Consider the following 24951-nt stretch of genomic DNA (forward strand, 5'->3'; position numbering starts at 1 on the left):
GCATCTTCCTGTAATTACATTGAGAGTCACTAGAATCTGGAGACAAACTCTTGGCCAGTAAAGTCAATCCTCCTTCTCTTAGCTTTATTTCAAGTATTAAAGTATGACCCCTTGACAAAAACAAACTTCTATTGTATAAAGTTACTCTGTGGTGTAGAAATGACACAAGATTATGGAAAAAATAAAAGTAATCCTAAAATACACAATTCATTAATTAAAGGATGGAGCACGCCCAACTGGTAGAGACCCTGGGGAAGACCCAGGACACGCTGGAGGGATTACATCTCCCCCAGAATGAGCTGCAAAATGTTGCAGGGGAGAGGGAAGTCTGGGTCAGCCTGCTTGGCCTGCTGCCACGTGACCCGATCCCGGATAAGCGGAGGACAATGGATGGATGGATGAATGGAATTCTAAATGTAAGAACCTACTATTCCACTGTGGTTGCTACCTATACATTATAGCAGAAGCTGAATAAAATAGTAGTTTTAGATAGTGCTCTATAGATTAGTAGTGAGAGATAGCGATAGTCATAATATCCCCCCCCCCCAAAAAAAGACAAAAACGATGTGCTTTACAGGTTTGTTTTTAGGTTTTATTTTGATTCTTTGGAAAATAATACACAGTTATGCTTATAAAAAAATAAACATTTATGTTCCGCCAATAGAGACATATACTGTTTGAAGTGAAGTATAGAAACGTCCCTTAGACTATTAAACAGTCCAGCATTTGTCCAACATTTGACAAAAAGTAGCCTCTGGGCAAAGGGTACTTGGTAATATAATCCACAGTAGAGTGCTGCAGGGATGACGTGTTCTTGTGGGCCAACCTGGAAGCTAACATCGCACTGGTTACCTCCACAAAAAGGGCTTCCGTTGGTTTTTAGATTTGTGCAGAAAATAATCTTTGTGGCAAACAAACATGTATGTTACTTGTTTAGCAAGATAATCTTCACATATGAACAGCACTTTTGCCACAGTCACATGACCACCACAGACCCAAGTAGTCTCATTTAGCCACTTGTACGGTGGCCCTGAGGGTCAAAACACGGCATTCCAGAAAACACAAGGAAAAGGCACGTATTGGAAAATGATTCCTTGTCTCTGATGGCATCGCTTCAAACAGAAGTACTTTTTGAATGTCTTTGTCTTTTGGATTTCGAGCAGAGTGGATGCCTTGTGGCACATTGATGCCTCTCACAGGTTGGGATAATAAGATCAAATAAAAGATTATTCATCCCGAGGGAAATCACCAAGGAGCAGTTGCAATTGCACTTCTTTGTATTCGCCGTCTTATTGTATCTTATCCACTGATCAGTGAGAGGCAGCAATGAGCCACAAAGCATCGAGTGTAAGAGGAAGAATAAGAGGAAGTACTTCTGTAGACTGACGGTGCATGCAAGCAGCAACGAGGAATCATTATCCAATACGAACCCACCTTTTCATGTTTGAGTCCCGCCTTAATGTCTTGTTTTCTCTTTTGCTGCTGTGGCGTTTTCTCAAATGTCGTAGTGTTTTCTAAAGTTCAAAAGATCCATTGACTTCGAGACAAGGGAACTGGAAGTGCAAAAGTACATATGAATTTCTGGGTTCCAGGATTTCTTTCTGCAGCCCTCTATGATGAAAAGCATCGTCTCGTCCTTCAAAGTGCTCCAAGCGCTAGGAGACCAGCAGCTGCAGGAGTCTGGCCACCACCACAACGTTGAGGCTGTTTCCTAGAACTCTGTGCTGCTGCTTGGTGGTGATCTGCTCCGGAAAGGCTGCAAAACACAAATAAAAATAAGAAACAAAATGGCTATGTAATCCATCCCATAATATAAAAACTGTTTTATATCACATTGCAGCTAGAATTTGAAAAAAAAAAGAAGCAATAGAAATGTTTGTCTCCGTCTAACAGTCAGACTAATAGACCTGGTAGGTTATTGGGCATCTTTTAAAATCTAATTGTGCTTGTGGAAACACTTTAAACTCCTGCCTACTCTACTATGCTCAATGTTTCCTATATGACACATGTAGCTGTGCCTACGGTGTAGAATTGTGATAGAATCTGAATTGTAAGTCGCTTTGGATCAAAGCGTCTAATAAATGAATGTTACCTGGCTTAGGTGAACAGTAATCCTTCCAAAATAGCTTTCTGGATTGACCAGTGTGTGGTCTGCTCCACACACATGCACGTTGGCCTGCGGGGTGATGTAAACCCCGACCAGTATGAAAAAGAGTCTCACTCTCACTCACTCACTCACTCACTCACTCTCAGAGGAGGGGTGCAATTTGAATGCTGTCTTTACAAACATTAACGGAAAGAGTGATTACATTGTATAGCGTCAACGGCTGACGAATAGACTTACAGAAACTTTGAGGGAAGCCCATGAGGTTGGCAACTTCTCTAGGAGTAAAATAACGCAACTTGAGTTTCATCAGCTGCTGGAGTTTCTCATCTTCAGAGAACTGGTCAAGACCTCGAAACACATTCTCCATCTGCAGAGCACACAAAACCACACCAACACAAAGGTGTCATTATTCTGACACTCAATTCTTGTTTAGTGAATGGATGAATACAATTAACCAAAGCATGCCCATGTTCACCAGGGTTATAATAGAAGATTTGGTGCAAATACAACATTGTGGGACTGTGTAAATCTGACAGTAGGTTGATCTAAAATAACACTCAAATGATGCTTCAGATGTATAATCTAGGAGAGGTCAAAGGATCCTGTGTACTGTGTCTGAAGATACGGTGACGTTCATCAACTCACATTCAGTGGTCCAGGAATATTTCATTGTGACTCAGCTTTTATTATGAAGAAACTGACAGAAGTATAGCTCGCTTTCCTTCATCAATGTACAGTTAAGACAAAGTGAAAAACGGATTTTACACATTTGTGCAAATGTATTTAAGAAAAAGAAAAAGAATCATCTTTGATACATTTCTTTACCTGTTTTGGAGTCCACATGTGGAAAAGGTCACAGCTGAAAATGCACATCAGAGCAATTTAAAAGCTCTCGTACGCCTGCCAATGCGCAATTTCCTTTTAGAAATCCCTAACCCTCCAACGTGGATCTGCCTCGCATCCCACATTCAAAGCACCTCTTGAATGTTATTGCACAGAAATGAGCTGCTAATCAGTGGTTCTTTACAGTGAATCACGGCAACTACTGAGAGGAAGACCAAAGAAAGGAATCTTTGAGACACCTCTCATTTTAGAGCCTGTATCCACATTTCTGGCAGAAAAGCAGCCGCAGGGCTCTGGACAGGGCTTCAACAAATAGCACTTGTTTCTGTTTCTATGACAACAATATCTTGACAACATATCACCACTGTTGCATGATAGACCAGCATCGCTTCTAGTGGTGCAACGGATCATAACACTCCTGGTTCGGATTGGATCAGAACAAAAGAAAAAAAAAGGGAGCAAATGTAACTTTTAGAGATCCCTGATCACTTTTCTTTTGCCGCTGATGCTAATTGCCGATCATTGATAGTATAGCAGCTGCTCTACTATGGAGCCAAATCCAGGCCAATAGTTTTGATCATTTCAAAAACAAATTTGAACCTGAAAGTTCAAGTTAAATGAATATAATAAATAAGTGAATGAAAAAGTTTTTTGGGTTGAATATCATTTTTCACTTTGTAATTATGATCTTCTAAGAGGTACTTCCTGAATGTGCTGTAAATTCAACAGGTGCATACTAATCTGAAAGATGCCACCAGAACAAGGAGAGGCTGACTGGGTTGATGAGTCTACTGTCCTTTTGAAGTGTCCTTGAGCCAGACACTGAACCCCAGGTTGGCCCATGAGCGCTTTACAGCAGCCCACTGCTCCTCATACTTAGGATGGGTTAAAAGCAGAGGTCAAATGTCATCATCGTATATGACGATTGTAATTAAGTTAAAGTTTTAGTTAAACCCAAGCAGTTTATCATTTGTCATTCCAATACCGTCTTTACTGCTGGATAGTCTCAGTGACATTTTAAAGCACATTCTGTCATTCATTTTGGATTTCCAATGTAGGGCTTAAGCAGTGTGTCTGCAGGTGTAGTTAACTAACAACAACTACTATATTTTCTAAAATTAGACAAGAGAATAAGAGTTGCTGCGCACAGGATCACTGCTCCGCCACAGCTGCTGCAGTCCAGCGTGTGTCCACCATGTATCATGATTCCTGTATTTAGTGCCAATTAACTAAAGACAGTGTTTTTTAACTGTCTTCACACATACAAGGAGCAGCAAGGTTTTCCTGTTTGTAGTTAATGAGAGAGAAGGAGGGAGGTGGTCTGTTGAACATGCGGCGCATTCTGTAAAACACTTCAAACTATATTATGAATGTGCTGCTGAACAACAGACACTTCTGAAAGCTTTCCAGCTGACATTGAACCACGGTGGAGCCGTGACTGAGCGGGAGTGCAGACGTACAGTGGGTTTAAAGGGGCATGTGCCTAATTCCAAATGAAGACATTGAACGCAGACACAGTCCTCAGCTGTTGTGTCTTGTTGATGCCTGTACTGAAATCAAAACCTACCTTTGTTTCCATGCAGCACTGCAGTACTGAGCCGGTTCCCTCCACATACCGGCCGTAGCTATGGATAAAACACATGATGAAACACAATCAAACAACAGCATTTCTAAGTGATCGCTTTAACAGTGTTCAACTAACCACAGACAGAAACAACAGGAATGACAGACCCTATCAACCAGGTTATCAAATACCCCCATGTACACTCTTGGGCCGCTCAGATTGCAGGTGAACCGACCCAGGACCCATATCGGACTGATTCAAATTACACTCAGTCATGTTTAACTGGCACGGGTCTGTGTGTCTGATTGTCGATGTCTAATACCAAAGTGTATACGAACAGACAGCTCTGATCACATGGTATGCCATTGTCACTGCAGGAGAAAATAGTTTAGTAAATAAAGATGCATAAAGATGCAATTTTTTAAGAATTGAAATCACGAGTATTAAAGCTACTATGAGCTGATGCTGGGCATGGAGCGAGACCTCAGGGAGAGATCCCTCTCCCAGGGTGGATAGAAGTGTGATAGATCATAATAGCTAATGTGTACAGAATCAACAACATAATAAAACTACAATACAGCCAATCCATGACAGAAATAATACAAACAATGACAGTAGTAATGGCACTAGTAGCACTAAGAACAGAAATAGTTCATCTGTCTGTGAATAAATGCTACAACTCAAGAACCAAGCCAAGCTCCTGTGTCACCCCCTGATTAAAGTGAAGGGTTAGCCCAAACGCTAGCAACCGCTCAGGCACGCTAAATGTTGACTGACCGTCAAGGCGGACCAGCTACTCTCCTTTAAAGCTAGGGAAGGCAATCTTGACAAACTAGATAGAGACTGGATTTTACAAATGGTCCAACCAAAAAATAAAAAAGCCCAGTTTTGCCAACTCTTTTCTATTGATAGTAACTAGCAATATTACAATACATCCAAAAATGTGCAGCTGTGCAGCTAGCAGCTGGTGGAAGAGACTCTGGTAACGTGTAAAGAGGGCAGAATGTGCACCGGCAGAGGGGCAGGTAGCTCATCCAATCATTCCATTTGGGCTAAATGGAATGATTGGACGAGCTTATTACAGTCGACAGGCACAGATACTGGATTTCTTTTTTTTTTACCAGAGCATTGATTCATTGATTGCTGTCGGGATGTAATGAAAATTGAAATCTAACAAAGTGACAGGCTGCTCTGCTGAGTTTGTTTTTTATTTTTAATATTTCTTTTAACTGTTAAACTGATAGCGTGGTTAAATGGTTGATTATTAATATCCCTACTGCAAACTATACTCTGAATCAGGAAATGACAAATCTGAATATTAAAATGTGTTACAGTCAGATCTGATGAAAATAAATCATGTTTACAATTCATCAAAAAGAAAATGGATGCATCCCCTACCTAGTTGCATTTATTATTTCATTCCTGTGAAGCTAGTGACAGTTAGATGAAGAGTACTCACCCTTTAGTAAAGCACACAGACCTCCTGCATGTGGGCTGAACAATGTCCAGGAGCAGAGCATATCGCAGCAGTATCTTGGGAGGAAGAAGATAGTGTTCCATGTTTACTTCCTTCAGCGGTTCCAGGAAGTCTTGGATCTGCCTGATGGACAGATCTCTGTTCTGACTCATCTTCCTCTGGGCATCCATTTGTGTCTCTTGTTTATAGAGGACATGACCCTCTTCTGGCTGGCAGGTATCTGGGCGGAGAGGACTCGAGACTGTGTGCTGCTCAGGAGAATCACTCTCAGCAGGGTGTGGGAAGGCATCTAAAATCTAAGATCACATACTTTATCAAAAGCCTTTTATAAACACGACTAGTATTGTGAGGTCCTAACATCATCTAATACCCAACAAACTTGGTTTCATGAAGGACCAAGACACTTGGTCTATGTTCATGGTCAATTCACGGAGGTCAGTTCTGAAGGTTGAGTTGTGAACTACCTGGAGGTATACATGTCTGAGTGTATACATGAGTATGTGCAGTATTTTATCCCTCCATTTGTCCCCCCCCCCCTCCAGTCTGCTCTCTCATTGGTTCTTGCATCTCAGTCTCAGCTTAAAAATCAATATATGAGCTGGGTTGAGTGTCGTAACAACAACCATGTAACAAAATCAGTGTGTGTTTTTTAAAGTCAATCTTAATACAGTACTTCTTAGTTGGTCGCTCCATTTGTTCCCCCTGTGGCTACACAGAGGTCCTTTCTAAATGCAATTTCAATTTGAGTGATGGGGACAAATTCCACAGGCCTTGTTCTGTACAAAAATGAGGTCTTAAGTTCAGTTGGAATGACTTGTGGAAGATTATAGGGTCTATTAATGTCTACAACTGGCACACGGCCAACAGAAATTCTAGACGGCGAGTTTGAAGTGCAAAGTTGTGGCAGCACACCAGTTGTTTCAGCAATAGCATGCTATTAGCCCGGTTAGTCAAGCTCAATAGACAACAATTTGTGCACAACTGTATGCCCACATTGTTCAACTGAAGTCAGTTTACTGATGACGGCATCACCCGAATGTGTCAATTAGCTGAACACTACCAAAAAAATGTAAATAAAAAAGTGAACGCCAAGTCCTTCTCTCCACAGCGTCCAGGCAGCCTCCCTCTGTCCAACAGTGTTCATCACTGTGTATGTATGGAACCATGCTCCATTGTCAAAGTGCTTAAGCTTTTACTACAGTGTGCCGTCACACAGACTGACTTATTAGTCAGTCTGCTGTTCAGGAATTCTCAACAGGTCAGAGTCTTATGATGGAGCGTTACATTGATATGGAATGTAAATGTATATTACAGACATCTGTGGTAACTAGTTGTTTGTATTTTTTCTTATTGATGATATGCCAGTATGTTGGTGCCACACGGTTTACATTTTGAAGAAGATACCCACTTAACTTGTGAAGCTTCATATTAGTTCCACCTGAACTTAAGAGTTCATTTAGGCACAGAACGAGGTGGCCACATAATAAAGATAATCTTCTTCAGCACTGGTAACATATCTAAAACATGTTGCTCCCTGGGGGAATGGCTATATCCCTCTTCGGGCTCTGAATATTTTCCAGCCACCGTTGAAATTTGTCCAGTTCACCCAACAACTTGTAATGTTGTTCAATCCATAAGCTCGGAGTCATTCTGTTTGCTTTTCTGCCTTGTGTCTGCACATGAAACTTCTGTCTCTACAGTAAATGGAATTCATGTAACCAAAAAAAATAAGTAACTAAACCAAAATGTGAAAAATATGCACTATTACCGAGCACTAGCACCAAAATGTTTTTCTGACACATTTCATGTCAGGATTTCGGTCAGCAAGCCTCACCTTTGAACTCTGGGTGCTTTCGTTTTCTGCTGACAGCTTAGCAGTCAGGAAATAACGCAGTCTTGAATTTGGGATCCCAACCTGGATTTATGAATAGAACGGTGATATAAATACAATGTATTTCACGAAATTAGTCACACAGTGTGTCTTTCTTACACTGGTGGGTGAGACCATGATCTCCTGGAAAGTGTATCCGCATTCCATGAGTGTCTTCACCAAGCGCTCCCTAGAATAGAAGAATAGAAGTTTAATATGAGAAATGGTCCTGAGACGCTGGAAAAGCACCATCTTTCTACAGAGTTTGTCTTTGATAATTGCCATCAATAACATGTTTCATTTATTTTCATTATAGATGTCATTCTGGCCACAGAAATGCTAGAGGGCTTTTGATTTGAAATGGAAGGAGGAAGTATTACATCTGTATTATACTTTTTCCCCATGTCTGTGACATATTCTAAAGACATAGACATTAAGACTGTAGTGAAATGTGCAATATTGCTGGCATGACGTCAAAATGACTATCACGAGATCTATTTCTTCCTCACATGGAAAACATAGGCGAAACGCTGAACTCTAGATGAGCCACAGCCAAGCCGTGTGGCTGCTCTAACCTGTTAACATGGCCACAGAATAATAAGAAGAGGTTTCGCAACACTAGCGCTGCTCTAGTAGGCGACATGGCCTGGACGTAAGGGTCCAAATGACATTGGAAATGAGATTGTCAGCATCTCTGCCTCATGCCGTTGCACCTTGTCCGATGCTTAAAAACGTTATCCCTCATCCTTTTTCTGATGGCGGCTATCTAATGAAGACATAAAATGTCCAATATTACAAAAGGACAACTTGTACTTTGGATGTAATACATAAGTGCTGTAATACATAAGTGGCTGGGGTTGGTAGATTTTGCGGATGGACCTGATTTGCGGTTGGGGGTTTAAGCATTTTAAATGTGCAACTATATATGTGTACATGCATGTATGTATGTATGTATGTCTGTGTATATATCTTTCATTTCATTTATTTCTTAGTTTATTTTTAACGTATCCAACTGTCTCACTGAGCTTTCTGTTGTTACTATTGCCTTGTTTTTGCTGCTTTGACTATCAAAGCACTTTGTGAACTAAATTATTTTTAAAATTTGCATCAAAAGGAATGTAAACAGCATCAACAAAAACAATTCTCTGGGCAGATAATATGGCAGAAAACATTGTCCATCAACTTTGACTGTGTTTGAGCATCAAGCATACTTTGTCAACTGTTATAATGAAAACGGTCTAAGCTCTTTTGAGGATTTTTAATGTTACTTTAACAAATTATTTTTTTCAGAGTGGAAAAACATGTGCATGCTGCCTGAGTCCAGACCTTTGAATTCAGCCCCTCCATTGAGTTTGAGGTGACTGATTTGTCTGGCATGGTGACATGAAACAGACTTTTCTTGGTTAAAATGTAACCAACCAATGAGCTCCGTTTGGAGACTAATGATTAACTAATTAACACCAGGGGCGGGACTAATGCCCTTGTCAAGCGGTTGTGAAGCTTTGTCGAGCTGTGCGGCGTCGATGCCACTTTTTCTTGATTGTAGTGTATTTTATACTTCGCTCTACTCCACTCTTAAAACCCCAGCATTACTTCTCAAAAACAATGGCTTCGCATCAGTGTTGACTTAAAATGCTGTTAGATTCCTGTAGATACGTTGGTCTCTAGTGATTGGATAGGAAAATAAACTTAGTGGAGTCAATGTCAGACTGAAGATCAAAACTGAGTTGACAATACTGTTTATATGTATGGATGAATATCCCGTTAACATCATGCAATTACAATCAGCAGCAGTTGCACTGTAAAAGCATTGATTGATTTATTAGATGTCTCACAAAGAACTCATGGCCCTCTTCGTTCATATTGACATAAGACAACTGGTGCCTCTGCTCATCTTTTGATTCATTTCCATAAGTATGATTACTTTGGGAACGGATATATATATATATATATATATATATATATATATAGCTCTAATCAACATCCAATGTAGATGTAGACCAATCCAATTGTCTCAAAATAGAGCAGTGCATGGATGTTCATTTCACAATTCACTTGGTTTTCAAGCTACGGACGGAGTAGAACATGTGAAATAATAAAACTCAAGTGTCAGTGGGCGCAAAGACTTTATACTACAGGACAGACACAGACCAATATTGTACTCATTTGTAGATTTCAATACTACCTGCCTGCTGTACATGTTGCTGCCTACTGACATGGGGACCTATTGATGTTACCTGGCAGAGGAGCTCTCGAAGCCTTTCACATTCTCCAGCAGGATGAAGCGGGGCAGCCTGCACAGCCTGGCCACACGGTCATATGCAAGAGAGGAAAGGATGAGAGGGCTTATTGACAGAAAGTATGCAGAGAAGATGTCCACCCCAGGCCCACAACTAAGAGAACAGACCTGAGGCCTCATATACAGCTGTGTGTGGAACCCAGTAGAGGTATGACAAACAAAAGAAAGTTGGGGAGGATTATGGCTGCAGCATGTGGTCAAACATAAAGGTGGATATAAAAAAAAGTAAAAGATGTACTATTAAACATGAGAGAGCTGCTTATGCAATACTTGCTGGGTTATTACAAGCATTAAATAACAGTGCCGCTCTGAAGGTGCATGACGAGGTGTATATATAAGTAGTCCTTTGATACAGGTGAGGAGAAATGTGTGAGAGAGGACATTATACAATTTGGTACAATTCACTACTTTGCCATCTATATTGCCTATGTTCATTGTTCACCATTTCCAAAGTGCTTGGTTTTCAGCTCCACTGTCTAAAAGGAAAAGTAACACTGAGGAGGAGATCAGATCAGGATCAGAGGCGGAGATCAGAGTAGGACAGAAGAACTCAGTGAGACTGACACAACACAGGGAGACCTGCTTAAATCCAGAAATAGCAAGCTCATTATAATTACTTTGAATGTACACTATTCATTCTTATTGCATAAAACTAAGCTTCCAAGGCTTCTTCAACAACACTTTGGTGGCCCATTGTATTCTAATAATTCTCTAAAATGTTATTAATGCTAATCTTAGCCCCTCAAGAGAGAAACTAGCATTAGAGGTGTTAGGACAGGAGCCCTATATTGTATTCTACAACAAGGAATATACCTGCTTCGGTCCTTTGGCTCTGTCAGAAGGAGAGAGACCTTTCTAACACATACTGACATTATTGATAACAATTATTGTTATCATTACAAGGTCTGTTTACTGCCATTTGAAATGTGAGTTTTAGTGCCTTTATGCTATACAAGGAAACACACAACAAAAATGGAGTATGAAAGATGAGCGTCTTATAGCCAGAGGAAAGAAGTTGCTTTATGGTGCGACAGCGGATACTTCTGTATCACTTGCCAGACGATAACAGGGTGAACATGCTGTTACAGGGGTGGGCATTGTCTTTCAGTTTCTTTAGGGTTCTGCGCAGGCACCTCATTTCCCCATTATATCGGATGCTCGGTAGAGATCGATCAAAATGGGCTTTCCACTTTTTTTCTCTCCCCCTGCCTACTTGCACACATCCAAAGGATGTTGATCTGTAGTTGAAAATAGGTTTCATACACTGAGGGCAAGAAAAAGCTGAATGCGGAGATTAAACACCTTGGCAGAAGATGTAGGAAGTAGAGGAAGCTCTTGGTTCTGGGGTCAGCAATGTCACCCTGAAGTCCTATCCTGCACATGAAAAAAAAAACAAAGATTTTAGTGGAAAAACTATTTGAAATTGATAAAAGACATTAAATACAGTGATTTGAAATAAGTTACTATCATATATTGCCATATTAATGAATCAAGCCAACTGTGCTGGCATGCCAAGGTAAACCTATTGTCTCACTTCCGGTTGCCAGCGCATCTTGTTTTCTGGTAGAGTACTTTAGCTGCTCTAGCTTAACCCAGTTCATTTTGTCATCCATTACATCCTGTTACAGAGGCTAGAACATTATATTGGCATTAAAGGAACAGCACTAAGCTGGTTCAAATCCAATTTTTCAGATCGATCTCAGTTTGTATATGTAAACGATGAAACCTCGATGAAAACCAAAGTTAGTCATGGAGTTCCACAAGGTTCTTGGACCAATCTTATTCACCATATATATGCCTATTTTAGGCAATATTATCAGAAAATACTCTATAAACTTTCATTGTTATGCAGATGATACTCAATTATATCCATCGACCAAGTCAGATGAAACCAACCAGTTAAAAAAAAACGTAGTTATTGTACTTGGCCTTGAACACCTTCGTGATCAATTACCTAATGATATCTTTCTCTAGATGGCATTGACCTGGCATCCAGCAGCACCGTAAAGAATCTCGGTGTTATCTTTTTTCACTTGCGTAACATTGCAAAAATCTCAAAACGATGCAGACAAATTAGTTCAAAAAATGTGATTACTGCAATTCCTAATTATCAGGCTGTTCTAACAAGTCTCTTAAATCTCTCCAGTAGATCCAGAATGCTGCAGCACGTGTACTAACAAAAACTAAGAAAAGAGATTGTTGGAGCCATAATGTTGTTTTGTTTTCTTTTGTTTTCGAGGGTAACACAGGGTGAATGCAGTTCTGACATTGAACAGTGGGTGGCACATTAACCTAAAAGTGCATATAGGTAAGTGCCTGGTAATGAGAACCAGGTGTGTGTGGACGGGAAGCCAACAGTTTTTGACCGTGTCAAGGCAACGTGTCGTGTCAATGTGGCGTCATGGTCTCATAGTGATATATTATCCTGTCAAGTATCCTATGTTGTGCTGTTATGGGGTCAATATGCAACTGGAATAAACGGATCAACGAATCGAAAGAAAGACAGCGCATTGGACAATGAAATGTTTGTGGAACACACGTCCGATCAAGTTCTCCCGTTCGCCCCCCAGTGGCTTTAAGATATAAAATGGATATTGGTTAGTCACTACAGAGATCATATTACTCCTGTATTAGCTTCTCTGCACTGGACCCGCGTAAAATCTAGAGTATAATTTAAAATCGGTGGTCAGACATTGGTCAGACACCATCATATCTTCAGGAGCTTATAGTACCATATTACCCTACTAGAGAGCTGCGCTCCCTAAATTCAGGGTTACTTGAGTTTCAAAAAGTAGGATGAAAGTCAGAGCCTTCAGCTATCAAGCTCCTCTTTTGTGGAACCAGCTTTCAGTTTCGGTCCGGGGGGGGGGTTGGGCAGACACACTCACCACATTTAAGAGTAGGCTTAACAGACTTTCCTTTTCGATAATGCATATTCAGTCAGGAACACTCTCGTTATAGATTTTAACCATTTATTGCAACAAATGGAATACAGTTAAACTTGGCGATAATGGCTCCGCTCTTTGAATGCTCCCCGGATTAGCCAGCAGCTACTGAGCTAAGACTGGGAGCACCGAGCAATAACCCCCCCGGGTTTACGGGACAGGGGTACATTTTTAAAATACATTTCAAACATTTGCCAGAAGATGAACTGACAAAGAGGTGAAGGCTGGGGTGGAGGAGGCGAAGCTTCGCCAGCAGTGTGGTCTGTAGCAGCGTAGATGTAGAATGAATCAGTGAGGAGGAAGCCATATTTAAATAAACCTCTGTGAAGTGAGAGTGGGCTGTGATTGGTGCATGGCCGATTGGAAGCTATGATTCAATTGGCTGGCTGTCAGCTGGTTACAGCTGGGGCGTATAACTTCCGTGTCCTGCATGAACTTACGCTAGCTTCATTAGTTAGGGCAGGTTCAGGTTTATAGTTAGGGCTGGTTCAGGTTTATAGTTAGGGCTGGCTCAGGTTTATAGTTAGGGCTGGCTCCAATTTAAAGTTAGGGCTGGCTCAGGTTTGCCTTGGACCAGCCCCTAGATATGCTGCTCTAGGCCTAGACTGCCGGGGGACTTGCTAGGATACACTGAGCTCCTCTCTCCTCTTCCTCTGTTTATATTCATGTCCCATTAATGCACATTATTAATTTGACATTACCAACTGAGTCTTTGTGCTTTCTCTCCTCACAGGTTTCCATGCATCGTGGTTATATCTGGACCATGGTCGTGTCTCCTGGCATGGCTCTATCTGACACCCACTGCCACTATTATTATTAGGAACCATTTTCATAATATAATATAATTCTGCAATTATTAGTGCTACTCCTGCTATTTCAAGTCTCATGTTTTTCAATGATATCATATAGATTGACTATGTTGCAATCTTATGTTGTTCATTCTGTACACCAGACATTTATTGAACTTCTGTCCATCCTGATAGAGGATCCCTCCTCTATTGCTCTGCCTGAGGTTTCTTCCTTTTTTTTCCTGTTAAAAGTTATTATTATTATTCTTTATTCTGATACGTGGGTACAAGGATAGAGGATGTTGTATGTTTGGAGATTGAAAAGCCCTCTGAGGCCAATTTGTGATTTTGGGCTACACAGAAATAAATTGAATTGAAATTGATAATTGAACGAAGAAACAGTAAGACAAGTGAGATGTAAAACAGTATAGGCCATGTCACAGTTTCACATAAACATTCCAAATGTCCCAGTTTATTCCCTGTTGCAGTGTATGTGAATGACATACGCAAAGCTAAGAAGTAAACATGGACCCAAGCTGTAGCCCAGCAATGCAATTCTGTTGAAAGGGTCTATAGTGGCCACATAAGAGATCTTAAAAAGGTGCAAATCGTGAAGCACTGATGGGCAAACACCAGACTGAACTTGGGTTTGTTGTCACCAGCTGGACACACGTTTTATCCTGTAGAGTCTGGCTTCTGGATGTTGCAGTTACATTTATTTTCCATTCCTGTAGCATAGGTACCGGGCTCTCTCACAATAGTCAGACTGTAAACTGTGTGCATGATGATTAATGAAATCTCTCTTCTTCTTTTTTTTTTTTTTTTTAGACACCTGTACTTTGTTCTATACTTTTTTATATTGAAATCATGAGACTATTTTTCACAATTTGAATCTCAACTTACATTATTTCGTCCTGCAGCAACTGGAAGTTTAAACCGCCAACCAGTGATTTCACCAGCTACAATAATGAAATGTAACTAGCTGTAGTTTCTTAAAAGTTATTATTCGTAGGTTAACCTACTAAATTATTAATAAGCAGTTATGTTTATTCTATGAGTATAGGCGTTGCCTTCTAAGCTGTGGGTCCATCTGGCTCCACCCATGCCAGCTAAAGAACAGCTGGCTTAAATTGCAAGCAGAATTATGGTTAAACGGCTGTTATAGGTCAACGGTTGGAGCTAAGAGAGGCCCGTGCAGGGCCCAAGGTCATGAAAAAAATGTCACGACAGCACTTAAGCTTAGTTTATACTCACCGTAGTGAAACCAGAAAATCATGTAATCACCACCGGCGAGTGGTCGCGCCGCTTGGTCATGCACCTCTGAATTTTTTTAACTTGGTACATGTGATCACGTTACTGTCACAAATAGTTCACTGATAAAAGCACTATTTACACGTCTAGGGATCTACAAAGAAGGACAATTTGCTTTTAAATGCTTTAGGAACAAGAGGTCTTCCTAATCTTCTTTTTTACAGCCAAATCAAATAGTTTAGAGGATATTGAACCTTTGTTTCTTTCTAATGCATGCAATCCTTGACTTCTTTCTTTACACGGCTTGTACAAAGGCAATAAAGTAGTCTATGAATATGAAATATGAGTTTACAGTTAATTACAATCCCTCATTATAGGTTATGCCGTTTTGCCGGTTACACCTTCAGCCAATGGGCATATCTCTGGATTGCACTTGTCTTTTTGATTCTTCACAGTTCATTTAGTTTGTACACCCTCTGGCGTTTCGGAGAATAATGTAGCGCACCGAGTATAGACTAGAAACGACTCCGTTCATGCGGAGGCTTGCACTATGGTGTCTAGCAAGAGGATAAACTTTAGACGGCTATGCCTATAGAACCTGGGGTTACATTACATCACTATCGTGTTTTGTGAGAGCGCTTTTTTACGTTTCAATTAGAAACATCAACGCAAAAGCGCTGTTCCTAGCAATGCAAATAAATGCAATAAATGCAATGCATAAAGTTTGCCGTTTTATCAACGTTAGGTCAGGACAATCTTACCAGGGACAAGGAGCAGCTTTTTTGTGCTGTGTATGATTCTGTATGTCCATCTGATCATTTCTATGGGTGAAGACCCACTAAGGTGGCTGTGGATGGACCATCGCAAAAAAAAATATATCCTTGCGGTTGTATGCCTCCAACAGCCATTCAAGGTGCCGTTTACATTCACGTCGATCCAAAATGTCACCACTTCATCATTCTATCCCATTAGACATGTGTGTGAAATTGTCATAATTAGCATATAAATTCTTGAGTTATGGCCAGAAATGTTCATCCTTTGCTGGCAGTTCATCCAAAGACGTTCCTGACATGTTTCAAAAGAATGGGAGGTGAGGTCACAGTGACCTTCAGTTCATCATTGAGTGCAGGTGAACATGTGTACCAACTTCCCTCAATGCATATGCACACACATAGGCGCGTGCTTCTGTCCAAAATAATACAAGCTGATTTACAGGCTACAGAATTATCTTAGTTTCAAATAAAATATTGTTCAAATTTAGGTCTGGGGCGATTCATCAACATAATCAACTTAATGGATTACAAGCATATGCCAATTTGCATGTCGTGCATTGACGCGTCGCATGAAGTATCGGTCCATGCATGGATTACCCCGGAGAACGAGCTGCAGCTAAAAACCCCGCCCACAATCCCCACAGTAAAGTGTGGAAGTATTCTAGACATCGATCCAAATTGAAAATGGCTTACCACAGGAGTGCTATGAAGAACCGAAAGTGAAGCTTCACTAAGACGGCAGCGAGATAGCACCGTCCTGTCTCCTCTTTGTCCCTCCAAAGCATGACATATTAGCATCATCAACACACCGAGTGTGTTTCTGTTAGTAAATCGATTTTCTAAATGTTTCTGCAACGCCCGCATGTTAACAGTAATTTCTTCAGCACTGCTGTCATGGTAATGAAACGTTACATCACGCATCATCCAGCGCTGTTATTCGACCATCTCATATTATTATATCTCTGAATGCTTTTAACTGCCTTGTGCCACACTGATGAAAAATGGATTTGATTATCTTAATTGCATAGTGAAGAAATAAATTCATATCATAACCATTTCAAGTTATAAGTCAACTTAATTCAAAATACTGCTTCTCTGTTACAGGAAAGGGCTGCTCCAGACTGTTTGAATGAATCACAGCAATCCTTTTGAATTACAGGCCCAGTATTGTTCGGATCAGGTCTTGTTACAGTAGTTTGATTTTAGACCATGATTAAATAAAACAATGAAATATTAATCAGAAACGTTTATTAAGTTATTTTGGGTAAATTATTCATTAGATAAATCGATCATTTAAAAAAATTATCTTTAGAATAATCTTTAAATGAGTCGTTTAATTAATCGATTTATCAAAAAAACTAAAGTAAGGTGCAGCCCTACTAAACCCATTTACATCGTGTGTGGTCTGTCCTGCAACTAAATATTCAATATTCAAATCACATTGAACACAAAACAGTCCTACCTGGTAAAAGGCTGACAAGGAGGGCTCATCAAAATCATGTCAAACGGTAATTTATTGAAGTCATCTAGTGTTATGCCCTAAAAATAAAGGAAGATAAAAAAACAAGACAGAAAACTATTGAAGTGTTTAAGAGTTAAAACATTGCAAAGCCCCAAACGTTGGATTGTCTGTGAAGCCCTCTATGTGTGTATATTTAAATGGTCATCCTCAATATTTCTGTTGAGGACCACAGAAGGCTAAGAGAGGCTTAACACACCACCAGTCCATCGAGTACAGGTTTGAATTGCTGCTTTGTTCAGATGCCCCCCCGCCCATCACCCACCTCAATGGTCTTGTTCCAGAGGGTGGTGTCAGGGAAATTGTGCCTGTAGATTTGATTGGCTGTTGTGTTGATGTCGATGGCAGCCACTACCTGAGCAGGTATGCCACTCTCTGGAGGAAGAGAAAAAACAGATAAAGATTTCTTTAAAATATTTTAGCTACTGGTTCACTACATGCCTGAATTGTCCGCTCGACAGCAATGTGCATATAATTGCCTCATTAGTCGCTCACCAGTTTTACTGACAGTAGTTGATAATAGCATATTAACACATTTTGCCCATAGACCACCATCATCACCATCAAAAAGTGATTCTTTTTATGTGACATCATCCCAATATAAAGTATATGGGCCGGAGAAACACTAATATGTGTACTGTGGGGCACCAATGCGGAAGTTAGGAAACTTTTTGGCTTCTGCACTGGGCGAGCAATATGAATTAAAATGAGTGGGCGCCATCTTTGAGTCAAGTATCCAGTTTCTATAATATATTCATGGTTCAAAGTCACTATGGACTTCAGACCTCAAGTGTTTCCATGGAGAAGATCCCTTTGGCTCATTTCAAAGTGTTGTTCTTCATGGTTCTTAAGGTACTGTGAACGATATGTGCAGGTGTGCTGCTTCACAGCCGTAACAGACATGGTCATCAGCATGCACTGAAACGTTCCCTTTACTCAAGCTGCTCAACACAACTGTCCTGCATTAGCTAGGACGTCCTGTATACTGGGCTCAATTGGTTTGTCCCAAACAGGACCTCCCTGGTCCCGGATTACCTGCTACTCTGCTCTGATCAGCAGAGGGCACTCCTACAGATCCTAGATCTGATACAACAGTATCAGAGCATGTACTCGTCACATCACGGTTAATATCACCTGTCACACAGTCACAGGCCCCCTAATGGCCACCAGCTGTGTATAGTGAAAATGTGCCAATTCCTGTAACAACAAAAAAAGGCAATATCTGGTGTTGTATGGTTGGTTTTGCATGTGCAAATATGGATTAACCTGCAAATAGAAAAAAAGAAAAGAGGTGCAGCTTTAACAATGTGAAGGTGAACCCGATGGACCTCCATGAGGAGCTCTCCTTCTCAGACCTGGATCAGGCTGCCCTCATGATGAAAGAGTCTCACCAACGCTATTTTAGAGCTTTGTGCCAGCCATATGGGATTCACACAGCCGACCAGGATAACACAAAACACACCACTGGGAAGTGTGTGGCAGTTATCCAAAACACAGTACAGCCAACTGGTCCACATGGTTGTCATTGTCTCGTTTGTTGTCAGTTGTCCCTCCTCTGGTAGGGAGAGAACATGACAACTAAAGACAACCAGCACCCACGTGGTTCAGCAGAACAGAACCAATCCAAGTTATTCAGCCAACCAATGAGTTTATAGCTTAAAAAAATAAACATATTATCATTGTTCTTTTACATTGTCACAGCTATACCGCTATGGATTATGGGTAACTTTGTCTGCATCCCGGGCTGACTCCACCGGGGTACATCCCAAGTCTCTTATTTGTCATTTCCTCGCTCCTCGCTTGAACCTTGTTCGCCATATTGACGGCTGTCCCAAAGCTCTTATTTCTGCTCTGAGGAGGGAGGAGGGATCTCTGAGGAGCCATGAGCGAGGACGCACGAGAACAGCCTTACAGGAAGTCATTTAACGGCCGACACGCCCCCTCATTGTTCATCAGTTATTTGATCGGACTGATCAGATTTTTCTAAACATCACTGGAGTTTCATACCAGAGTGAAGACAGATCACAGATTAAACTAGTTTTATATTTGATTGGTTTTCTGATTCACCGTCTGGTTTAAATATATGTTCATTGTAGATCTAAACAACAAAAGGAGCACAAACAACTTTCTTCATTTATTATAAAGATTTGTCTTTTCATGATCTGATATTTCCCTCAATAACATTTAGCATAGATACAATTAAAGTCAGAGAGCGCTGGAGAGACGAAACACTTTTTACATAATTTATCTTTATTTCATTCAGTCATGTGAGGCTGATCATCCCCGAGTGTCTGGTTTGATGAGTTTTATCATTTAAATTTAAGCTGAAACATGGAGCCTAATACATTAATTCCAGTATTCAAGAGAAACCATAATCATATTCTGGGTTAATTAATAATTACGTCACAATCACAATTTCAAAACGTACAGATGCAAATAATTCATAAATAAGTCAAATGCATTCTGCCGGTAGAAATCGATCCTGCGCTTATAAACAGCACAGTTTCTTAAAGAGGTAACATACTACAGAGAGAAAACACCTCTACAGTGATGATTACTGTGTGTCTTCATAGTTACTAGTGTCATTAGATACTATTGTTAATAATAGTGATCATGTGTACAGACACAAACTTCTCAAAAGTCTCTCCAGCTGTTAAAGCGACTGACATCTGATCAGCTGTGATCAGATCCGCCGTCATCAGAAACAGACGTCGCTTCACGTGACGCAACTGAGGAAAGGACGTCTAATTTCCCTTAAAACATATCTCCTCGTTTCCTCTCTCCTCGCATGGTTTCCTCTCCATGCATCCCTGGTGGGAGAGACTAAGACGCTAGGAAAGGACGCAAGTGAAGGAAACAAGGATGGAATTAAGAGACTTGGGATGTACCCCCAGAGTCCACAGAGAGTCCGGTTGAAGCAGTGTGGCTCCAATTTATTGTGGTCAGTCTTCGTTAGTCTCGTGAGGACCGTCGTTCCGGTTGTGTTCACGGTAGCTCGCTTAATAAAACTGCGTGGGGGAAATACGTCAAATCTCTATCTCCAATTGGTTGAGTACCATTACTGAAATAAAACCAACAGTCTCACCCTTTAGAGCGTAATGCATGCCTCCTATCCCGCTGTAGAGCTCGAGCACCCGCAGACTCTCCATTGCTGCTAACGCTCCTTCTTCTTCTTCTTCTTTTTCTTTTCTTGTTCTTGTTGTTGTTCTTCTTCGTGGTGTATTGTGGAGGTTGTCAAACAACAAAATGGCGCATTACCGCCACCATCTGGTACGTTACAAGGTTACAAGGAGGATGAGTTAAGGCTTTCTCAAACTTTTACTGTCACGCCCCACTTTGGAGGAAGACAAATGTTCATGCGCTACCGCCCCAACAAAATTGCAACAAAATGGTCCATGTTGAACTTTTATTGAAATAACATTTTGTGACGCCATATGCTCACACATACCAGGATAATTTTATTTTAAATATGAGCTTTAAAATGTAGCATTCTGGTGTACTCTGAGAAGAAAATTAAGTGATAAAACATTTACTTTAAGCAAAAAACTAATTTATTATTCAGTTATTAATCAGTATTTCAGCTCTATTATTATTAACCTTTAAAAGTTTTTGTCAAATAAAGTGATTAGTTTTTATTACTGTATGGCTTCATATTAATTATACTGTTATTGTACAGCTGTTAGAATTGTGGCCAATCTTCTATTTGCAATTAATATGCATTCAATCCAGTTCAATTATTTAAATGAAAATGATAATCTACTCTGGCTAAGGTAGCTTATCAAGAGTAAAATAATAGCTGTGATTTAACTGCACGTGGGACTGTTGGGACCGGAAGTCCACTGTCTGTGGTCATCACAGTGAACAGTGTCTGTGTGTGATGAGAGAGCACGTGAGCCCTTGTTGCTGTACTTTATCTCCTTGGAGCAGAGGCTGCATTTAGCATACCCTGCCTTATCAATGTATTTAAAACACTGTGACAGCAGGAAGCTGTACTCACGTCTGTTTAGACCTCCACCTTTATCCAGGCCCACCTCCACCTTTATCCAGGCCCAGCTCCTTCACATCTCAGCCCTGCTTCAAGCTGCGCTACACAAACAGCGTCCTCTTCCTGAAGCTCTTTGACATCATCTTATCAGTGTCTGGGCCTTTCATTCTTGAGAACCACAGTTTGAGAACCACTGAGTTAAGGAGTCTCAGCCTGAGGAAAGAAGCTGATCTGAAGTCTGGTGGTTCGGCAGCTTTTTCTTCTGCATCTCTTTCCAGACAGCAGCAGGTGATCAGGTTGTGTCTGGGTGAGTATTGTCTCTTCTCAGGCTCCTCTTCTCACCAACATCACTGATAGTAGATGGTACCAATGATGATCTGGTCGGTTTCAATCACCCGCTGAGGAGCCCTCCTCTACTGAGCCGTGTACATCCTATGCCAGTTTGTAATGTTTCAGTCAGGATGCTTTCTATTGCTCCTCTGTACAAGTTGACAATAACTTGGCACAGGTATTTTGCCTTCTTAAATTATTTTAAGAAATACAGCTGGATTGGCATTATGTTATTATCTACCTAACTAAAACTAATGCAGTCTAATCCATCAACCCTGCAGTAATAAATCCTCCCTTCATGATTATAATGATTATAATGTTCCGTTGTTGGTGAAACTCTTTCAGAGAGGTGATGATTGAACTGTATAATAGTTTGTGGTTAGTAAATAAATGAAATAACATTAAAAAAAAAAATGAAGGAAAAGAATGCTCCACCCGGCCACCCATCATGGAGAAGTCTGAAGAATGTGGAGAGTGAAGCTCTTACTTTGACACAGAGGTGTGGCTGAAGGGACGAAGCGACCGGAAGTCTCCTATTATGGAATGGAGGCTCTCACATAAACTTCCGGTAAGGGTGGCTGCTCGAAGTGAAGTCGCTATCAGGAATTAAAAAGCTCATATATATATATTTATATATATTTGTCATTCCTCTTTTCCAAACGGTAAGATTCCTCCGTGTTTTCCATCGTGTTAACATGGGGCCCTGTAGTTTCTCCTGTAGACTATCGTGTGTCTCCAAATGTTACAATGTAGCGTACGAATGACCACTTTAATTCACCGACTAACTCTCTCCCTGTTCTTTGTTTGGATCGACGCCTGCAGAGAACATGTCCAAGTCTTTGAAGAAGATAGTGGAGGAGAGTCGTGACAAGAACCTCCCGGAGGTGGAGATGTGCGACAGAGGCGTTTCTAACATGCTGGACATCCCCGGACTGTGTAAGACAAAGCCTCCATGACACCACCAGACTGTGTGTGAAGTGTGCTGCAATACCCGTCGTTAGGTTCGGTTCAGTTCGTCTGACGATAACGATCTTCCATATAGACGTAATGACTCGGTTACGATGACGTCACCGCAGCCTAACTCGTTTGCGGTGTAGAAAAGAAGAAACTTCAGTTAACCTGTTGACATCCATGAACCTCATCACAGTCCTATTCAACTGTGCTCTTCACTCTCCATTGGCTCTCAGTGCGCTTGGCGCAGAGAACAATCTGTGGCTCGTTTGGACCTCTAGCCTGCATGGATGTGATGTCATTAGCCTGTATGGATGTGATGTCATTAGCCTGTATAGAGGTGATGTCATTAGCCTGCATGGATGTGATGTCATTAGCCTGCATAGAGGTGATGTCATTAGTCTGCATGCGTGTGATGTCATTAGCCTGCATGGATGTGATGTCATTAGCCTGCATAGAGGTGATGTCATTAGTCTGCATGCGTGTGATGTCATTAGCCTGCATGAATGTGATGTCATTAGCCTGCATGGATGTGATGTCATTAGCCTGCATGGATGTGATGTCATTAGCCTGCATAGAGGTGATGTCATTAGCCTGCATGCGTGTGATGTCATTAGCCTGCATAGAGGTGATGTCATTAGTCTGCATGCGTGTGATGTCATTAGCCTGCATGGATGTGATGTCATTAGCCTGCATGCGTGTGATGTCATTAGCCTGCATGCGTGTGATGTCATTAGCCTGCATGGATGTGATGTCATTAGCCTGCATGGATGTGATGTCATTAGCCTGCATGGATGTGATGTCCATGAAGAAAAGTTTAAGCCTAGATTGTCTCTTCTTCAGGTGTAACTTCTCGACAGACTACCTTTAGTCCACTCACAGGTCTGGCTGCTTTCTGCTGGACAGACTGGCAAGCTGCAAGATACATTCCAAAAATATATTTTTTATATACATACACACCATATGCTATGTTACATTATGGCATTACCTACATAGGGAATCATGTTACTACTTGAGTCATTTTATACCTAGAACTATAGAAAAACTTTACTGCTAGAATAGTATTCATTGCCCAGTAAGATGCAGGAGTGAACAAACTGCAGAGTTAGTTGCATTGCTGTGTTGACTTGATGTTCCATGTCGTTTCAGTCACTCTGTCTAACATCACTCAGCTGGTCCTCAGCCATAACAAGCTCACAGGTAAGCTGGCCTCCGCCCTCTGGCCTCCGCCCTCTGTCCTCTGTCCTCCGTCCTCCGTCCTCCGTCCTCCGTCCTCTGTCCTCCGCCCTCTGTCATCGGGCTGGAGCTGTGTCCCATAAGAGTGTTGTTTTCAACCATTGCATGTGGTATGTAGATGAATATTTAAATAATATCAGAATCCAAACCCTCTTTTGAATATAATAATGGTTAAAAAACGCAGCAAAAAAGGTAAAAATGGCCATTCAGAATATTAGGCAATTAAAAAAAGAACAAATGGAGAGTTATGGGGCATTAATATCAGCGCAAATATGCAAGTCCTTTTCACAACCTGTTTGGTGCCGTGGTAGCCACACATTTGCAGACCACTTCATTTATTATTTAAGTTTTGGAATTAAATATCATTGTTACAGTCGTTTCCTGCCAAAAGGCATCTACAGCAGGAATAGAATGAGACTATAGTGTAGTAGTGATTATTGTTAATTACTACAAATGAAGGGACCGTACTAGTGTTTTTACTGCAAATCATGTGCATGTTACTTTACGGCTATTTTTTGTTCAAACAGGCGAGTGTTCATTTTGCTGTGGAAACATTCAACAGTAGTTGAGCACTTTCTTTTTTTAATAATAATATTTATTAATGCATTGTATTTGTATAGCTTTTTAAAAGGTACTCAAAGGCACTTTACATGGTAAAAGCAATAGCAATATAAACAAAGCAACGTCTTATTTACCCAAGATGCATTATTTCTAACCACATCCTCATTTGTACTTTTTCCTTATCACTGTGTAGCAGAACAGTCACAGCCTGATGTCTCCTCTGTGTGACACTGGGAATCAAACTATCAGCATCACCTACTACATACTACTGAGCAAGGCAGTATACAGTACACGGTATACAGTACACAGTGCGTACTGCGTTCATCAGTAGGATGCAGTATGAAACTGTTTATTGTGCAGGATGCTAGGCCAGGCTTTAGACTTTAAACAAGCTCTTAAAGAAATGGACACAAAAACACAATTATTACACTTGTATATTATTTACACTTACT

At 40.8% G+C, this 24951-nt stretch overlaps 2 protein-coding genes across 3 annotated transcripts in view; one reads left to right on the forward strand and one right to left on the reverse strand.

Moving 5' to 3' along the window:
• Nucleotides 1-577: 577 nt before the first annotated feature.
• On the reverse strand, nucleotides 578-20635 carry trdmt1 (tRNA aspartic acid methyltransferase 1). Its single transcript, XM_079181415.1, has 11 exons — nucleotides 20522-20635; nucleotides 17702-17811; nucleotides 17380-17456; nucleotides 11463-11534; nucleotides 10099-10164; nucleotides 7982-8051; nucleotides 7826-7906; nucleotides 5974-6287; nucleotides 4518-4575; nucleotides 2345-2474; nucleotides 578-1756 (listed from the first exon to the last, which is right to left on the reverse strand). The coding sequence occupies exons 1-11, from the start codon at nucleotides 20583-20585 to the stop codon at nucleotides 1656-1658; spliced, it is 1143 nt and encodes a 380-aa protein (XP_079037541.1). The 5' UTR covers nucleotides 20586-20635; the 3' UTR covers nucleotides 578-1655.
• Nucleotides 20636-22198: 1563 nt separating this feature from the next.
• Nucleotides 22199-24951, forward strand: part of rsu1 (Ras suppressor protein 1) — a 38996-nt gene continuing 36243 nt past the window's right edge. Inside the window, exons 1-3 of one of the 2 annotated variants that reach the window (XM_079181332.1) lie at nucleotides 22199-22319; nucleotides 22574-22687; nucleotides 23852-23902. In XM_079181332.1, the coding sequence (XP_079037458.1) occupies nucleotides 22579-22687; nucleotides 23852-23902 (160 nt within the window). In that variant the 5' untranslated portion in view covers nucleotides 22199-22319; nucleotides 22574-22578. Of the gene's footprint in view, nucleotides 22414-22573; nucleotides 22688-23851; nucleotides 23903-24951 lie in introns of both variants that reach the window. The other variant, XM_079181331.1, reaches the window with a different exon arrangement.

Source organism: Pholis gunnellus (genome assembly GCF_910591455.1).
Source record: "Pholis gunnellus genome assembly, chromosome: 20".
NCBI lineage: Eukaryota > Metazoa > Chordata > Actinopteri > Perciformes > Pholidae > Pholis > Pholis gunnellus.